General features: G+C 37.3%; 1 protein-coding gene across 5 annotated transcripts in view; it reads right to left on the bottom strand.

Annotated features, from left to right (window-relative positions):
- The window catches only part of NOVA1 (NOVA alternative splicing regulator 1), a 143,874-nt gene that overhangs the window by 31,430 nt on the left and 94,609 nt on the right, over window positions 1-17,835 (bottom strand). For all 5 annotated transcript variants that reach the window (XM_083743531.1, XM_083743533.1, XM_083743535.1 and 2 more), the window contains exon 3: window positions 12,604-12,770. In XM_083743531.1, coding sequence (XP_083599657.1) covers window positions 12,604-12,770 — 167 coding nt within the window. The remainder of the gene's footprint in view (window positions 1-12,603; window positions 12,771-17,835) is intronic.

Raw genomic sequence — 17,835 nt, 5'->3', positions numbered from 1 at the left:
AACACCAATTGAAAATATAAATGCTGCTTGTTGAAGAACTACACATAGTAGTATGAATAAAATTTCAGTTGGTGATACTTCTACTGGTGAAAGAGTTAGCAAATCAAAAGCTTGCACTGAACAGCAAGAATTAGCCTAAAAAAACACTGACTACATATATATTTAGCATGTCAAGATTCTCAATACCAACTAGCTTGAGTAGGTTCTTTTTCTGCAGTTGCTGACATATTTTCACAAAATAATAAAGCAAGAACATTTAAAAAATCATTTGTAAATGTAGTCAGGAAAATTGCCATATATTCCCTCTATTTTTGTCTGTCATTAAAAATATGTACAACTTCTTTCATCATCAAAATGAAATGAAATCTTAATGATAGCAGAGCAGACACAACACTTGAGTAAAGCATGTATCATGGATACATCAAGCTAGGATACATCAAGAAATACTTATCAAAATAATTGGGATAAATAATTAATACAAAACATCCAAGGTGTATTGAAATGGATTCGGCAACATATTCCTCAACAATGCATACAAATTTAGAAGGAAGTTTTTATGAACTAATATCCCATTACACCAGCTCAGCTGATATGTTTATATATTGACACAGCGATTATTTGTTGGAGATGTGGATCATGGAATGCAGATATGCTTCACATTTTTTGGTCATGTTTTAAAAGAATGTTAGTTTAGAATACTATAATTAATGAAATTAAACTCATAAGAGGTTATGATCTATTGGTAAAACTATTAGTCATAAAACATGTTAAGGAACTGGTGATTAACAGTTGCTCACGCAGCAATTTTGGAAAGTTGTTTTTTTGCCTGCCCATCTGTTCGCTATGAATTAGAACACCCAATATATCTTAACCCAATTTTGTGTGTTGGATCTTGAGATTGAAGAGCACGGTCTGGTCTATGTTTCAATACCATCAAATGCCGCTTTGAATCAAGTTGTCAGACCGAACCTCTCAAAACTGCACTGATTTGGACACCTCTGAAGGTATCGTAACTGTCATGCCAACAGAGGAGAAATCCTCTTCAGAGTTGGATGTGTTATTCCCGAAAGCAAACATTATAGAGGAGCAACAAACAGTGAAACAGAGCAGAGGTATCCAGGGTCTTCGGGGATCACGACACCCCACTCTTCTCCGTAAGACACAGAGGGCACCATCACAGAGCCCAGGGGAGTGGCAATACCTAAAGGTGCAGACTCCTCATGAACAGGTGAGATTCCTCAGACAATCCAAATGGCCTGCAGCTCATTGTTAAAAGCCTTCAGTTCCTGATAAGAGTACTGGATCAATACCCTTGTATAAGTCTTCTGATATGCCTTAGCTAGCAAATGTGATCAAACCTAGGACTGCTTCCAGACCTGACCTCTTGTGTTGTGTGTATGCTTTGTCCTTGTATTGTGTTTATATCTTTCTTTTTGGATTGCCCCTGTAAATGGACTTGGCACTACTGAATTTGGTGTCAGCTGAAGCAGGAGAATCATCAAATTTTGCATGATGGTTCCTGAGATTGAGAACCATCTGTCTGGCAATAGCATCCAGCTATAGCCAACCAAGATCATGGAGTGAAACTTTTAAAACTGACTGATTTTAACCAAATTTGGCAGGATTGTGTATTACTGTTTATCCAGCAACATTAATTTTTTTTTAAAAAAAAATTAAGGAACTAAAAATATATATTTTGCATTTATAAATCTCAGGATTTTGGTGTTTCTTAGAAATCCTGAGCAATGTGTGGTACTCTATAGTACAATGGAGGAAAATATTTATTCCTATGCTAGAAAACAGGATAGTAAGATTGTGGGAATTAGCTCATAAGGTAAATTTGATTAATATTGTGAGGGAAGGTAGGCAACTTGACAATTAAAATAGAATAGGCTTATTGCATACTGGAATAATTAGATAAAATTATTCAGCCATATAGATCATTGGAAATAATTTAGAAGATGACAAGGATATGTTTATATATTTTTGTAATACAATGTGTATATAATAGAGTTCTGCACTGGATGCAGTTAAATGAAGAAATGACCCAGATTTACAAATCAGGGAATCTGTGCACAGCCCTAATACAGCTCAAAGATTAGCAGGTGGGGCTGGCCCGGGAGAGGGAATTATCTGTGGCAGCCCCTAAATTATGAAAGACATGCATCTTTATGCTGGCTTTTGATACTTGAGATGAATAAAGTGACTCACCCTATTTCTGTGATTGTAAGTTGTTTTAAATATTGTGTTTCAATGTTGTAACCCACCCTGGGATCTTAAGGAGAAGAGCAGGTTATTGTTAATACTAATAATACTAATACTAATAAATTAATGATAATGTTTCAACAAACTATAGATTAAATCAGGCTTCCTCAACCTCAGCCCTCTGGATGTTTTGGGACTACAACTCCCATGATTCCTCGCTACCAGGACCAGTGGTCAGGGATGATGGGAATTGTAGTCTCAAAACATCTGGAGGGCCGAGGTTGAGGATTAAACAAACACTTCCCCTCTCACCTTTTGGTTAATCTGTAATTTGTTGAGACACTGTTCTTATACAAAAACTGTAATATTTGTTCTATTTCATTTTTAAAAAATCTAAAAAAATACTGTGACTGTTAAATAACTGTTTATGATATAATGAAAATATCAGAGATGATGGAAGAAGAAAAGAGTGTAGCTGCTCTTTAAAATGACATGAATCAATAAAACATATGTACACTCTTTCTGAAGGATAAATTCAAAGATAAAAATGATCTTTTAAAAAAATGATCAAATTGCATCCTCATACACAAACACCTACGGTAATCTCAGGAAGTTCGTATACCCAAAGACAAGACTCAAAACTGTGTGTGACTCAAAGGAAGCCAGCAGATTGAGATTAGAATCTAAAATAACATGAAAACGTCATACTGTTCATGAAAGACCCTCTCTCTCATATATATGTTGCATTTTATATTATATAATAATATAATAGACTTCTTACCCATAATACATTTTAAATGAAAGAAAGCTGTTACTGCAATATACATTTATGACATTACAAAGTGTAAAATATGCATTGTGTAAATAAATGCTTGTCTATCCCTACTTGGCAACAAATTTTTAACAGGTCTCTATTTTTGTTTTTTAATTTTCTGAATTGGTATACCGCCCATCATCCGTAGATCTCAGGGTAGTTCACAACATAATACAAGATAAAAACACTTATATGTAAGCTGAGTCATAGGAAAACTGTTGCCAATACTTAATAAATTTAGGAAAGAAAAACATGTGTATATAACACACACACACGGCCTACCTAAAAAAACAAGACATTAGCAATTCATCAAATCTTTGAACTGATGCCTGCTGCAGCTCTAGCTGCTGCCTCACTGAGGAGTCTTCAACACAACCTAAAACAAACTAATGTCGACTGATTGGTTCAATTTACATTTACATTCCAAACCCTAGAAAACTGGATGGTCACAAAGCTGTACAAATGTACTGACCCCGTTAGATAGCACTGAATCTGATTCCTTCCAAATATTTGGGGAAATGGATCTGCAAGGATGAATACCAGCAGGAACTATATCTAAGAGTAGTTGGTAAAAACATCCAAAAGATAGTATATTCCTAGGAAAATGAAGTAGACAGTCATAAAGATGTTGAGTGGCAGTATGTTGCCTTAAAAGAATTAAGTTTCAAGGGAAACAAGCTTGGCAGATCATCAAATCCTATAGCTTGGAACCTGCTCTTCAGTTCGATAGAGGGCATAGGCTCATCTTGACAAATAAGCCTTGTTGCCATTAGCTCTTAGCCTTTGCTTGTTGGCAGCTAGAAGCATACAAAATGGAAGGGTGGTGCCACACTAGGTGCTTTGTGTGGAATTGCCATGCTTTTTATGGAGCTTTCACATAAGGCCATCAACCAGCCATGATATATTGGTGATCGTATTATAGCACACATTTAGTATAATCTTTGTGGTGGGAGCCATTGTTTTACTCAAGTTTTTAATCAATGTTTTGTTGGTGCTAAAATGTTTTTTCAGTTACATTAAAAAGAAACACCTTTCCAATCATCACCATATTAGCAAGGTGGTTGAGAAAGTGCTTAGAAGGATTGTAAAAAGATCTCTTTTAAAAAGGCATTCTAACAGTATAACACTCTTCAGCAAAGTGGTATGTAAATTTTTAAAAAGCTGTGAGCTTCTGTCTGGGAACCTGCATATTTGTGCTAAGCCAATATTTTGGTTTAGTGGTACACATAAACTGAGCCAGTGTTTCATGCTCTGAACTGAAGAGTGGCTGCTTCTCACTTGACTGGAGTGAAAGAAACCTGTTAATGACCAAAACATGTTCTTGTGACATCTAATCATCATTGCTTTGTAAGAAGATCTTATTTAGAACAAAGCTATCATTCATGTGTGGGAGTGTACGTAGTCACTAAAAAAAGATTTATTTTCTTCAAATTCATAAATGAGTGCTTGCTGCTTAAAAAAAATTCTTTTTGTTATATGAATGGAAATTCTGTTTTATCTGTATGATGTGCTGTACTTCATAAATATCATAGTTTTAGGCATATTAAAGAAAGCTGGAAGCAATTCAGTAAGTTTGAATTACTATATACAGAGAAAAAACTTTTTTAAAAATTAGTCTTTTGCATTAGGCAAATGGTTGCATTTAAAAATTATTAGACTTCTCGTAATGAGATGTACAAAGTGATTAGAAATCATAAGATTAATTCACTTTAAAGGATTTCCATTTATTAACACTGAAGTATTCATACTATCAGTGCAGCTTTCCAGTAATTATTAGCTGCCTTCAAGCAAGGCTACAGTAAAGAACTTATCAGCATTTTCTATGATCTCATTTTTGAAGCTACAAAAACTTGGTAGCTGAATATTCTTTGCTAAATATTCTCGCTGCTGAACTATTTTTTTCCCTTTTGTTGTTCTCCAGACTTTAGTTCTTGCTGCACAAGAAAAGGGTTTGTATATTCAGAAAGGTTTTTCTTTGAAGGTGATTCTGAAACTACAACCAATCCAGAATGTGACAGCTAGATTGGTGACTGGGAGTGGCATCTGGGACCATATAACATTGGTCATAAAGGATCTACACTGGCTCCTACTATGTTTCTGAACACAAGTGTTGGCGCTGACCTTTAAAGCCCTAAATGATCTCGGCCCAGTATACCTGAAGGAGCGTCTCCACCTCCATTGTTCGGCCTCCGGACACTGAGGTCCAGCTCCGAGTGTCTTCTGATGGTTCCCTCACTGTGAGAAGTGAAGTTACATGGAACCAGGCAGAGGGCCTTCTTGACGGTGATGCCCACTCTGTGGAACGCCCTCCCATCAGATGTCAAGGAAATAAAGAACTATCTGACTTTTAGAAGACATCTGAAAGCAGCCCTGCATAGGAAAGATTTTAATGTTTGATGGTTTTATTATGCTTTTATATTTGTTGGAAACTGCCAAGAGTGGCTGGGGCAACCCAGTCAGATGGGCAGGGTACAAATAATAAATTTATTGTTGTTATTATTTTCCCACCTACAATATAATATTGATAGTAAAACACAGTATTTTAAAATTAGGAACCAGATACTATTTCAAAAACCACTTGAGTATGTAAGCCAGGGGTCACTAACCTCTGCCTCTTCAGATGTCATTAGACTGAAACTCAGCCAGCATGGCCAATGATCAGGGATGGCAGGAGTTGCCATACGGGTTAGTCATCCCTTACTTAAGAGCTGGAAACTTTATGTCACTGGAAACTTTGTCACCCCCTCTTGTCTCACAGCTACAGGTACACTGTACCTTACTTTCAACAAGAGAATTTGTGATAACTGGTCAGTGGCTGTAGTTTACTGAGCTTTCTAGCAGACCATCTTTCTGGGGTGATTTCAGATGGTGACTAACATTATGTCTGAATCTACCTCAAGTAAATCTCAAAATGGAAAACTAAAAGAGCAGTAGTCAAATAATACATTATTCATGCCCTGGGGAACTAATGCATATTTGATACATAATATTATAATCACTTGTAGTACTTTATGCTGGGCTACTGTAACTTCTTCTATGCCTTAATGCTAACTTTTGATAATGCACATAGCTGTTAAAATATATTGTAATTAACAAAAAATACAGAGCACTTTTTATCACCTCACAAAAACAGCCATTTTAGCTAGCATAAGTTACAAATAATATATGAGCTGTAAACTTTACTGTCTTTTTTCTGGTAGTGATGAATGTCTGATCAAATACTGTGTGTGTAGTTAGTTCACAATCCAGACTCATGAATTATTAAACTGGTTAAATTCTTAAACTGTGATAACTCCTCTCCCAATATCACTTTTCTATCACTTTTCCAACATACTATTTTAGGCAGTTGGAACAAAACAGAGGACTTTGTCAGATTCAGGATTTAGTTCAGCTGAGACTGCTTTCATACTAGTTCTTAAAATCTTGGAATGGGGTGGGCTAAGATTCATGCCCTGTGTCCTTCCAGGCCTGAAAAGTCATTTAGAGATTTTGACTGATGCCTGACATGGAACTTTCAGTAGGATTCTATCTCCCCAAAGCCTTGCATGCTCTGCCCCTATGCCTGTGATACTATTGAAAGAAATGAAAGCAACCACTGTTCCTTCTACAAGAAAACCTAGAGGCTAAATGAAATGGAATCGAGATATTTTGGATCTCCGGGCATGAATGTAATCACTACATTCCTGGCAGAGAATAGTACCATGATGCTTTTAGATAAATGGGCAATTTTCAGAAGTGTTTTAAATTCTTCTGCACTGGTTTTGAGATAGTGAATCTGAACTATTACATTTGCAAATGTGTATTTACTGCTTTTTCTCTACTCTGAAACTAGTATATATAGTTAGTATTGAATCTCTAAGGCTGCTTTCATATTTTAATCATTTGCACTACAGTAAAAACTGTTAAGGCAAAAAGGTCTGTCTTGAGATATTATACTCCCTATATCAGCTCAGAAACAAGAGTCCCAATTTCTATCTTATAAATATCACGACTGTAAAACAAACCTGGAATGTTAAGTAAATTTGCTAATGGCTTTTGAACTATTGAAAATGATCAGCAGCTACAGGGGCAGAGGAGATAATGAAATGCTGCCTAACAGACATTAGGGCAATCCCCTCCTGAACCACACACAAACATGAAGTTATCTTTTACACAAGGTTGCTGCTATCTTATGTCAAGGAATTATGACATGATGTCTTTCAAATATTCTTGTTATGCTATTCTTAATAATAGGAGAAGTGCAAGCATGCCTTCCTTGGGTGGCTGCGAAAAACCTGGAAAATTAAGAGCCCTGCAGAATCAGTCCAAATGTCTGTCTAATCTATCATCTACTTCTATTACTGTTTCTCAGCAACTGATATTCAGAGGCATCCTTCCTCTAATCTGGAAATTGGCATATAACCATCACGATTGACAACTTTATCATTCATGGATTTGTCAAATCCGCTTTTAAAACCACCTAAACTGGTGTTCATCACATCTTGTGATAGCGGCTTCCATAAGTTAAAAATGTGGTACGTGAAGAACATTTTGTAGTTCCAACTTCGTAGGTTCTAGTATTATGAAAGAGGAAGAAAAACATAAATTGACCCGCTTTCTACACACCGTGAATAATTTTTCTAAATTTAAACACCCATAAATATTGTAACTTTTGCAATCTATAGAACACACAGGCCAAATTCAAATTTCAAACTCTTAATTCCAATCAGTCTCTTTTGTGAAGAGAAATTGTTATAAAGAAGGGCAGCTGATATTGCATCCCTCCATAATTAACACAAATAACAGTTACAAATTTGATGATGATCTTGTGTAGCTATTTTTCTTCATAGTCTGAAATGTTAGAGATTATTGCACAAAATAAGGATACTAGCAGTCATTTATATTTAATTTTTTATTTTTATAAGAACATTTATAAACTGTCAACTCATTTTAAAAAAGCCATGGTGGTATACAATAAAATTATTAAAACATCAGGAAATGCAGAACAAATAACCAACACTGAATTAAATTAATTTTCTAAAAATGTTTGGCGAAACAAAAACATTTTCAGCCAGTGATGAAATATCAAAATTGTAGGTGCCGGTCTGATTTCACTATGAACAAAGTTCCAAAGTATTGGTGCCACTACATTAAAAGCCGTAGCTCATGTAAAATCTAAACAAATGTTAGATAACTAGGTGACAATTAGGAGGGCTTCTTCAGATGATTGTAGTGATCTGGACTGTGTGTAAGGGACAAAGCAGTCCTTCAGTTTTTTAGGGCCTTAGATACTAACAGTAATATCTTGAATTCAGCTTTGTAATGTACTGGTAGTCACTGAAGAGCTTTCAGCACCAATGTAATATGCTGACGCGGAGCTGTTCTGACAAAACCAGGTTTCAGTATTCTACACTAGCCAGAATTTTGAATCCAACCTCAATGCCCCATGTAGAACACATTACAGTCTTGTCTAGAGGTTTACCATAGTGGCTATGCTGCCCCTGGCTAGGAAAAGCCATAGCTGGCCAACCAGCTGAACAAACAAAAAAGCACTCTGATGGCAAACATGTCTCCAGGGACAGTGCTGAATCTAAGGGTACTTCCAAGCTATGCACCTGTTCCTTCATAGAGAATAAAGCCCTGTCAAGAATAGGCAACCTGTCAATTTCCTGAACTTGGAAACTGATTACCTATGGGGTCTTCCATCTTACCAGGGTTCAACTTCAGTTTACTGGCCATTATCTAGCCGATCACTGACTCCAGATGATGGCCTATAACATGAATGGCCTTGCCTGATTCAGATGTTACAGAGAATTACAGCTGGGTATCATCAGCATACTGGTGACACCTTACTCCAAAACACCTAATGACTGCTCCCAACAGCTTCAAATAGATATTTACAAGCATGGGGGACAACATGCTACCCTGAGGGACACCACTGTGCAAACACTAGGGGACCAACAGACAGCCACTCCAAATCGCTCTTTGTGAATGGTTCTGTAGGCAGGAACAGAATCACTGAAACATAGTGTTACCAATTCCCATCCCATAGAACCACTCCAAGATACCATGGTCAAAGCTATCAAATGTAAAAGCAACAGGGTGACATTACCTACCCCCGTCCCTCTTTGGAGATACAGTAGGTCATCTAGCAGGACATTCAAGGATGATTCAGCCCTGAAACTAGATCTGAATCCAAATTGAAATATGTCAAGATAATTGTTCCCAACCAAAGAATGAGTACTTTTGCTGGTATTACTCTCTTGATTACCCTACCCAAAAAAGGAGTATTGGCCAAATGGTCAATAACTGATCTAGGTGATCAGACCTAATGCAACTATTTAAAAGTCAAACTTTATTAATAGAGGTAGAATTAACAGAATTAGTAGCATGTAACTAAAATGCAAGACCCAATTTCAATTTTTTAATACAGATTTATAAATCATATTATTCAAATAATTTAGAGAAAAACAGCTGCTTAATATTAATTTGCCTAACATTTTTAAACAATATATTTAATTTGGAACTAGGATGATCATTTATACAAATAATAATTGTGCTCTTAACCTTCAGTAAGCACATGAGACCAAATGTACCTTGACAGTGCTGTGGAAAAATTAATAAAATTTTGTTTTAATAGTCTACAGCTCTATGCTTCAGGTATTCTTCACTTATCATGGAGTATGAATTGCCATGCAGTGTTTCAGGGACTTGCCTCTTAAATCTAACCCAGAGGGTGGCAAATCTATGTTTTTATTCTTAAAACTTTTGGGGGTCAATAGGGTACCTATAGGACGTGGGTGGCGCTGTGGGTAAAACCTCAGCGCCTAGGACTTGCCGATCTCATGGCCGGCGGTTCGAATCCCCGCGGCGGGGTGCGCTCCCGTTGCTCGGTCCCAGCGGCTGCCAACCTAGCAGTTCAAAAGCACCCTCGGGTGCAAGTAGATAAATAGGGAATGCTTACTAGTGGGAAGGTAAACGGCGTTTCCACGTGCAGCTCTGGCTCACCAGAGCAGCTTTGTCACGCTGGCCACCTGACCCGGAAGTGTCTGCAGACAGCGCTGGCCTATAGAGTGAGATGAGCGCACAACCCTAGAGTCCATCAAGACTGGCCCGTACGGGCAGGGGTACCTTTACCTTTAGGGTACCTATAGGTGTTACCCTATCGAGCAATACCTACTGTTGTAAGCAGGAATCAAAGTGATTTCACTTAATACTACTATTTAGATATTGGTCATGTTGCTCAATTCTTATGGAGCAAAGGAGGTTTGAATTGCTCTGCATGACCAGAACCTATTCTTTCAATTTCTTGAGAGAAAAGAACATAAATATGATCTTGAGCCTATTTTCGTAACAGTTTCAATAGCATCCTTAATATCACTAAGAACAGGTTTAGGGGTCAGTAGTGCAGGTATACAAGCTCTTTTTGCACAAACTGGATATTTAAAAAACTTTTTTTTCTAGTTAGAACCTTCCTTTTGAAACAGAAAAACTACTTTTTTTATTTGCAGAGTTGATGTTGAACAATACTTGCTGATTTTGCTTTTGGGTTATTTTGACCACAAATGAATCTGTAAATGTTTGCAAGCAACCTACACTCTCACCTTGGCAGGTGTCCCTTCAACCAGGCCTGTGGCTGATTAGCATTCTATGGCCTTTTTGTTTTATTATGTATTTATGTTCTCATTTTATATTTTATATTTTTATGTTATAAACCGCCCTGTGATCTTTGGATGAAGGGTGGTATACAAATTTAATCAATCAATCAATTAATTAAATTTAGGTGATCCTCTTTAGTCTACAGGAAGGCTTCAACAACACATTTTGCAAAGGGTTGCCTTCAGGTTACCTTTTTGGTACCTTCCCCATGCTTTTTAATGAATTAATAGTTTTTCAAAACATCTTGCTGTTACTTTATTTGTAGTTATTTCTTGATTTTGTAAATGGCCCTGTAAGTTGCCATGGTACCAAAATATTCTAAATAAATATCTGTGAGCTTGATTAGACTATTATTGTAGATCTTGTAGGTCTTGCATACTTTATATTGTGGACTAAGATCCTGAACACTCTTTGCAACTACAGTTTTAGTGAAAGGGGATGTTCTCAGAAAATTTATAATTTATCTCCTTGCATGTAGTGTGATGCTTAATACTATTCCACAGTCTTTCTCAGGGTACGTTTGATCCCAAAACTGGATTGGTAATATACATTTTTCTATCATCCAAGGGTTAAAGATTAAAATGATTATTATTTTTTGTGAAGCAGGCAGTTTATATACGAACATTTTAACTTTATACATAACTGGAAGCTTTTGAAACAGAGAGATATAACAGTTTTCCAACACCCTCTTAAGTTCTTACCAGTTTCTGCTTTGACCTTTGAGCAAAGCACAAAAAACATTATTTGAGCAAAGCACAAAAAGAACAGAGAATATATTTTAAATATTTTCATTTATTCATTTAGAGGCATGCTAAAAGCAAAAACATTGACCAATTATGTCCCCTTTAAAATATGAATCATAGCTTTAAATAGTTTTAGAGTATAAATTTTGATGCGTGCACCCACTGCTTAGCTCATTGACAAATGTCTGACCATTTTATATAAATATTGTGCTATCTAGCCATACATCTTAACTAATGTGCAAAGTAACATGGATATTGCAAGAGTTCTGCTTTCATTTAACCACCACCTCTCTGGGTTTAAAGTTGCACTTCCTTCCTGAATTTACATCACTTTTTGGCCCTGCTTAACCAATCAATAATGCATTCCATACATTACTATATGAGGAATCTCATGTAAAGTTGCACAGAAGCATCTGTGGACTGGAATACTAATCCAAATTAGAAGATGAATAGAAACATTTCTAGTTCTCTCCTGAAGCCACACATACAGAACTATCATTAGCTTAACCCAGAACCAAATGAGAGGATGGGCATTGAAGAAGCAATCAATCCTAGAAATGGAATGAGTCTATGAGGGTCTCTGTCAGTAGCCATTCAGACCTCAACATCTTATGCCTCCCTGCAGCATTCTGGCTACTCTTCAGGTATCTTGTGTCACCGAAGGGGAGCTTTGTCCCAGTTTGAAAACTACCAATTCACCACTGAAGATGCAAACAAATTAGCAAACAAAATTTGCTTTGATCTAGCTAAAGTCACTTCTTGGAAAGCTTACTTGAATTTGAGGGCAATATAGGAAGAAAGATAGGGTATTATCTTTTAAGAAATAAAATGGCCAAGAATATTGTCTAGCAAACTTCAAAGACAGCACAATTGTCCAAAATAAGATTGTGTAAGATTTGTTTTCAGAGTGGTTGATCTGGTGGGGAATTCTTGAAATTAAAATATGACATTATCATCCAGACATGACAGTTCTAGAGACCATCCTGTTGATGATACCAAAGTCACGATGGGGAATAGCAGCCTTAAAACTGGGCATTTCCCATATGAAAAGGAAGACTCAGCAGTTCGCTAGAAGTGAGAAAAAGCTTTTGACATAATTACATGATGTATTTCATATGAATGCCTTACTTGTTAATCTCTTAGGGCTTCTTTGAAAGAAATTTTATATAAAAGCAGTGTATTCCTTTCTCAACCAAAACTCACTTGTTTGATGCGGTCCGGATTGACGGTTGTCTGAGGCTGCAGAATGCTAACTGGTTCTGTCTTGGCCACATTTTGAGGCATTTCTCGAATCTTTTCAGCAATGAAGCCATGAACTGCATTTAATGCTTCCACTGTTCCCTGGATCAAACACACCCGCTCTGTCGTACCTTCAGAAACAAATAAAGCACATTTTTGTTGTTTTGTTTTTAAAAAAATATTAGCTCTGTTCATAAATTGATTAAACTGGAGCCATTTGGCTTCACTAACTTGTGTAGAGTAGCCAATTCATAAAATCTAAAGATAATACTATGTAGTATAATGGCTAGGAACCAGATAGTCCCATGCACACAAACAAAGTGTGCCCTTGCACCAAGGGTCGGTAGTGGATAATTCTTCATTTTGGAGACAGCCCCTCAAACCTCATGAGATGCTGCTCCAGAAAGCCCCTGACCTAATCTGGAGAGACTTTTTAGTGGGCATGGTGATAGCGTGTGGAACATTGTACATGGCACTTTGGATCCCAGTAAATATTTTAAATTGATTTCTTCCCTTTAGCCCCATAACCCTCTTGTGGTGTGGGTTAGAGAGAAACTAGCCCAACCTAATAGCTAAGCAGGTAGCTGAGCTAAGGTTTCATATGTTCAAACCTAATGCTTCAGAGAGTAATATACTAAATAAAGTATTTATGCTGCTCAGTAACAGTCACACATGCAAAATGTGTGTATCTATTTTCACATATAGTCTCTCAACATTTCCTGATACAGCAGTTCCAGTAAGTTTTCGATTTGTAACCCCACCTCACGCCTTGCTCCCTTTCAGATTTTTTGAGGAATATAAAGGAAAGTATTTCTATAGATGGATAAATCAAAAGTACGTCAAGGCCTATAAAGCTTTTAGAGGACAAAGTAAATTACCTACAAGGTTTTATATGATCTGAAGCTCAACCATCATTTGAGACCATAAACTATGCTGACTTCCAAAGTTATATTTTTGGATTTTGAGGATACATGCAAAGCTTTTCCTTTTCTGTTTCAAACTTTTATTTTATTACAAAACTATACCTATCATGCTTCCCTTAGTGACTCAGCTATCTATGTAAGTGTCATCATACAACATCCACAAAGGAAACCCCAGTCACATATTTAATGTTTAACTATTTTCTGTGGTCATATTCCTCTTGCACATATATTACACACTTGCAAATAAAGGAAGTCACATACAAAAGGATGCATTTGTGAGCACTCTTCTATGAAAATGAATGGGCAAGCTATAGCATATGGGAAGCTTTGGGCATACAGTGGAGATTCCATGGCCAGAAGGAGATCCTTGGACAACAATGTCCATTTATACAAATACACATACATGTAGCCTTGCTCATGTTAAGTAACAACATGATCTACACTGGGGATGAGGGGACAAAACACATATTAGAGATGAGAGCTTGACACCTACCTTTGATCAATGTACATGGTTAATTTAAAATACATGATCACATACCTAAAGAATACATAGAATCATAGAACTGTAGAGTTGGAAGAGACCGCAAGGATAATCTAGTCCAACCCCCTGCAGTGCAGGAAACTTTTGCCTATCCATGGGGCTCAAATCCACAACCCTGAGATGAAGAGTCTCATGCTCTACCAACTGAGCTATCCCAGTACTGCTGTAATGTATCCTGGTTCTTCAAATCTGCTCTATTTATTATTTACAAGTTTATATACTGCACAATAAACCAAGTATCTGGGTGGTAAACATAATGCACCCCCAAAACAGCATAAAAATACTTCGGAACATCTGGACAGTGATGCACACTAACTAATGGTTGAGTTATGCATTAGAAAAGACTGTGTAAAACAAACGTTTTAGGCAGGCGTCTGAAACAAAACATCACTAGAGCTTGCTTAATAGTAATATTAATTCTTGTTTTTATCTTTAAGCCACCTTGACCCACCATGGGAAAAGGAAAGGTAATAATAATAATAATAATAATAATAATAATAATAATAGGCAGGGTGTTCCACACATTAGGTAAAGATCCACTAAATGCCTTTTATCTTGGAGCAGTAAGCTAAACATCATGGGACATCCTCCTATGACGTAATATATGTTTGCTTCAAGTTTTTCCCCATTTTCAACTATTAACAAAGTACTACTTAAATATTAAAGAAACATTACCATTAGTACATAACCTAAAAAGACCAGAAGCACTGTTCATCATAAATTGGTAACCAATCCTATGGCATTCCAAAATAAACATGATTGTATTTAATGGATTTCTAAATACATTGTTTATTAGTAGAGTGGACTGTGGAAAGGAAAATGGTTCAGAAACACTAAACAGTAAACTATAAACATGAAAACAAACATTTGAACAATTTAGGTATTGTCGTATGCAAGATATCCTGACTCTCCTCCTCAGACTCAGAACTTGAACCATTACCGCGATGGAGGTTTTGAAAGTTTTATTGATGGAATCAGTACAGCACAACATGGCGTTACAGCTTACAAAGTAAAGGTAAAGGTAAAATGGGTGGCAGTGTGGTCAAAACCACTGAGCCTGTTGGGCTTGCTGTCAGAAGGTTGGTTCGAATCCCCGCAATGGGGTGAGCTCCTGTTGCTCTGTCCCAGCTGCTGCCAACCTAGCAGTTTGAAAGCATGCCAGTGCAAGTAGATAAATAGGTACCGCTGCGGCAGGAAGGTAAACGGTGTTTCCGTGCACTTTGGCTTCCGTCACGGTGTCCCGTTGTGCCAGAAGCGGTTTAGTCATGCTAGCCACATGACCCAGAAAGCTGTCTGTGCACAAACACCAGCTTCCTCGGCCTGAAGGTGAGATGAACGCCACAACCCCATAGTCGCCTTTGACTGGACTTAACCGTCCAGGGGTCCTTTCCCTTACTGCTTACAAGCAGATACAGCAGGACAAAAAACTACAAGAAGTGGCTGGACTTAGCTAAGATGTTGATCTAACAACTGACACGCCCCCTGTGCTTGCTTTTTGAAGAGCAGGGTAAGCACAGCTCTTTTTGTGGGTTATGTTTTCAGCTTCAGAAAGTAAACGGTACTCCTTTGTAGAGGCTAAGCATGCATGGTTTGCTTGTGTCAGCACTGCTGCCTTCATGCCCTTGGGGACAGAGTCAGAGGAGCTGTCTCACTGTCAATTTTAATTCCAGACACCTCCTCTGAAAGGGAGGCTCTTCACTGACTGGGCACCACAGGAACTACAGTACGTTTAAATAACTCCTGCTGTGTGTACTGTTTATAATTTAAAGTCAGGCGGCTATTCTCTCTAGGTCTCTGGGCCCTTCTCCTGGATTGAGTTCCTCCTGGGGTCCCAAGTTCCCAGGGCTAGCCCTCTTCAATTCATTCTCTACAGGCTTCATGAAACAAGAAAATGTGGTTATTGATGTGATATTCTGTTAAAAAAGCAAATAATTTAAAGTCCCATATAACAGCACAGCACTCTTAGTACACTTTTAATGAACTGAAAGGAGGAGGAGAAAAAGAGATCAGATAGTTCTTCTATGGATCTTGGACTGCCAATTCTAAGCCTACTCCTGATCAAAAAATATATGGCACCAGAATACCAGTAAGGCTATATACTCTCTTAACTAGTAGGCAGGCTGTCAAATGCATTTCATTATATAGTCTGGCAAATATCTAATTTGATATTTGATGCCACACCAACATTTGTGTGGCACTCATAATGAAAATTTAAGTGTTTTCTTTGTGTTGTGTTTAACACATTGCCTATGAGGGAATGAGGAATGATGAATTATTAAAAAAAAAAAAGTATGTTCTCCTTTAACCCATATAACTATGCAACTTTATATATATATATATATATATGATTATATACTTTTTTAACATTTTGAAAGGTATATCCACAACCGCCTCCTTCCTTGAGCACTAAATTAAATTATAAAATACGTTCCTACTGTTTGTTGTGACGCACGTTAATAAATAAAAGTGTGTGAATTTCTCTGTGCTAGTTCAAGAGAAAACAGTGCTGTTGCAAAAGATATTTGGCAGAAAGTCTGACTACTGAAATACAAATTAACTTGATACATGGATGCAATTTCCTTGCACTCTCTCTCTTTAGCTTTGCCCTTTCCAAGCTATCTTTTTTTTTTTTTGTACATGGAACTCCTGTGGTTTCTGTGTTAAGTGATCTAGTTCTAAACAAGTGCACTAGGGAGTCTTTACAAAGAAGTATTAATTGTCTACTATATGATAGGAAGCAATGTGGATTGATCAATGTGCCTAATGCAAGTGTTCTCCTCTCTTGGTCAGCAGACAAAACATTTATACAAAACACAGATCAGTTTACACAGAAGATCTTGGAGCCTGACAGACAGCACTTAAAGGGATGAACACTATTGGAATAATGGAAAGGCAAGGAGTCAGAGCCAAACAGAAATTTCATTAAGCTTGGATCCAAGGGGGCAAGTATTCTGCATACTGTGTTGTTTAGAACTTGTAGATTAGTATACTTCATATGATGTCATACAACAAATTCTGAGCTCTAGAAGAAATTATTGGACGACAAAGATAAAACTGAAAAGTAAAGTAATGCTTTTGCGACAAGCAAGATAATTTTGAAATGTAAGCACAGACAAACAGACAAAACTGGCACAGTGATGTTCAGGCAGTAACAATATTTACGTGTAGCAGATATACAGGTGCACCTGTGACATGTGATGTAGACTTGTACTTGCTGATTCATGCTAATTTTCCTTCTCACAGAAGGCGGGGAGATAATTATGCAATCAACTTTTTTCATACGAAAGAGGCTTTGCTCATATCACATCCTTTGTATGCTATTTGTATGGGTGAGAACATGGTGTGCACATGCTCCTCCAGTATGTGAAGAGTATTACTGAGAAGGGGATTACTGAGAAGGGGATGGCAGAGGACGAGATGGTTGGACAGTGTTCTCGAAGCTACCAGCATGAGTTTGACCAAGCTGCGGGAGGCAGTGGAAGACAGAAGTGCCTGGCGTGCTCTGGTCCATGGGGTCACGAAGAGTCGGACACAACTAAACGACTAAACAACAACAATACATTACTGACCGGGTAAACAGCTAAACTAGTCCTATGTCCATTGCAAAAATAGCAGCACTCAGAACTCTATCCCAAATCCCTTCCATCTATCTAGAACTACTCAGTCTGTTGAACTCCCTCTCCATCTTCTAGCTTAATTCATCATCCCTTTGTATCATCCGTGTTTTGTAAA

This window comes from Podarcis gaigeae, assembly GCF_964106915.1.
Source record: "Podarcis gaigeae genome assembly, chromosome: 1".
Classification (NCBI taxonomy): domain Eukaryota; kingdom Metazoa; phylum Chordata; class Lepidosauria; order Squamata; family Lacertidae; genus Podarcis; species Podarcis gaigeae.
The sequence above is the reverse complement of the archived record's forward strand: the minus strand, read 5'-3'. Positions and strand labels throughout refer to the sequence as shown.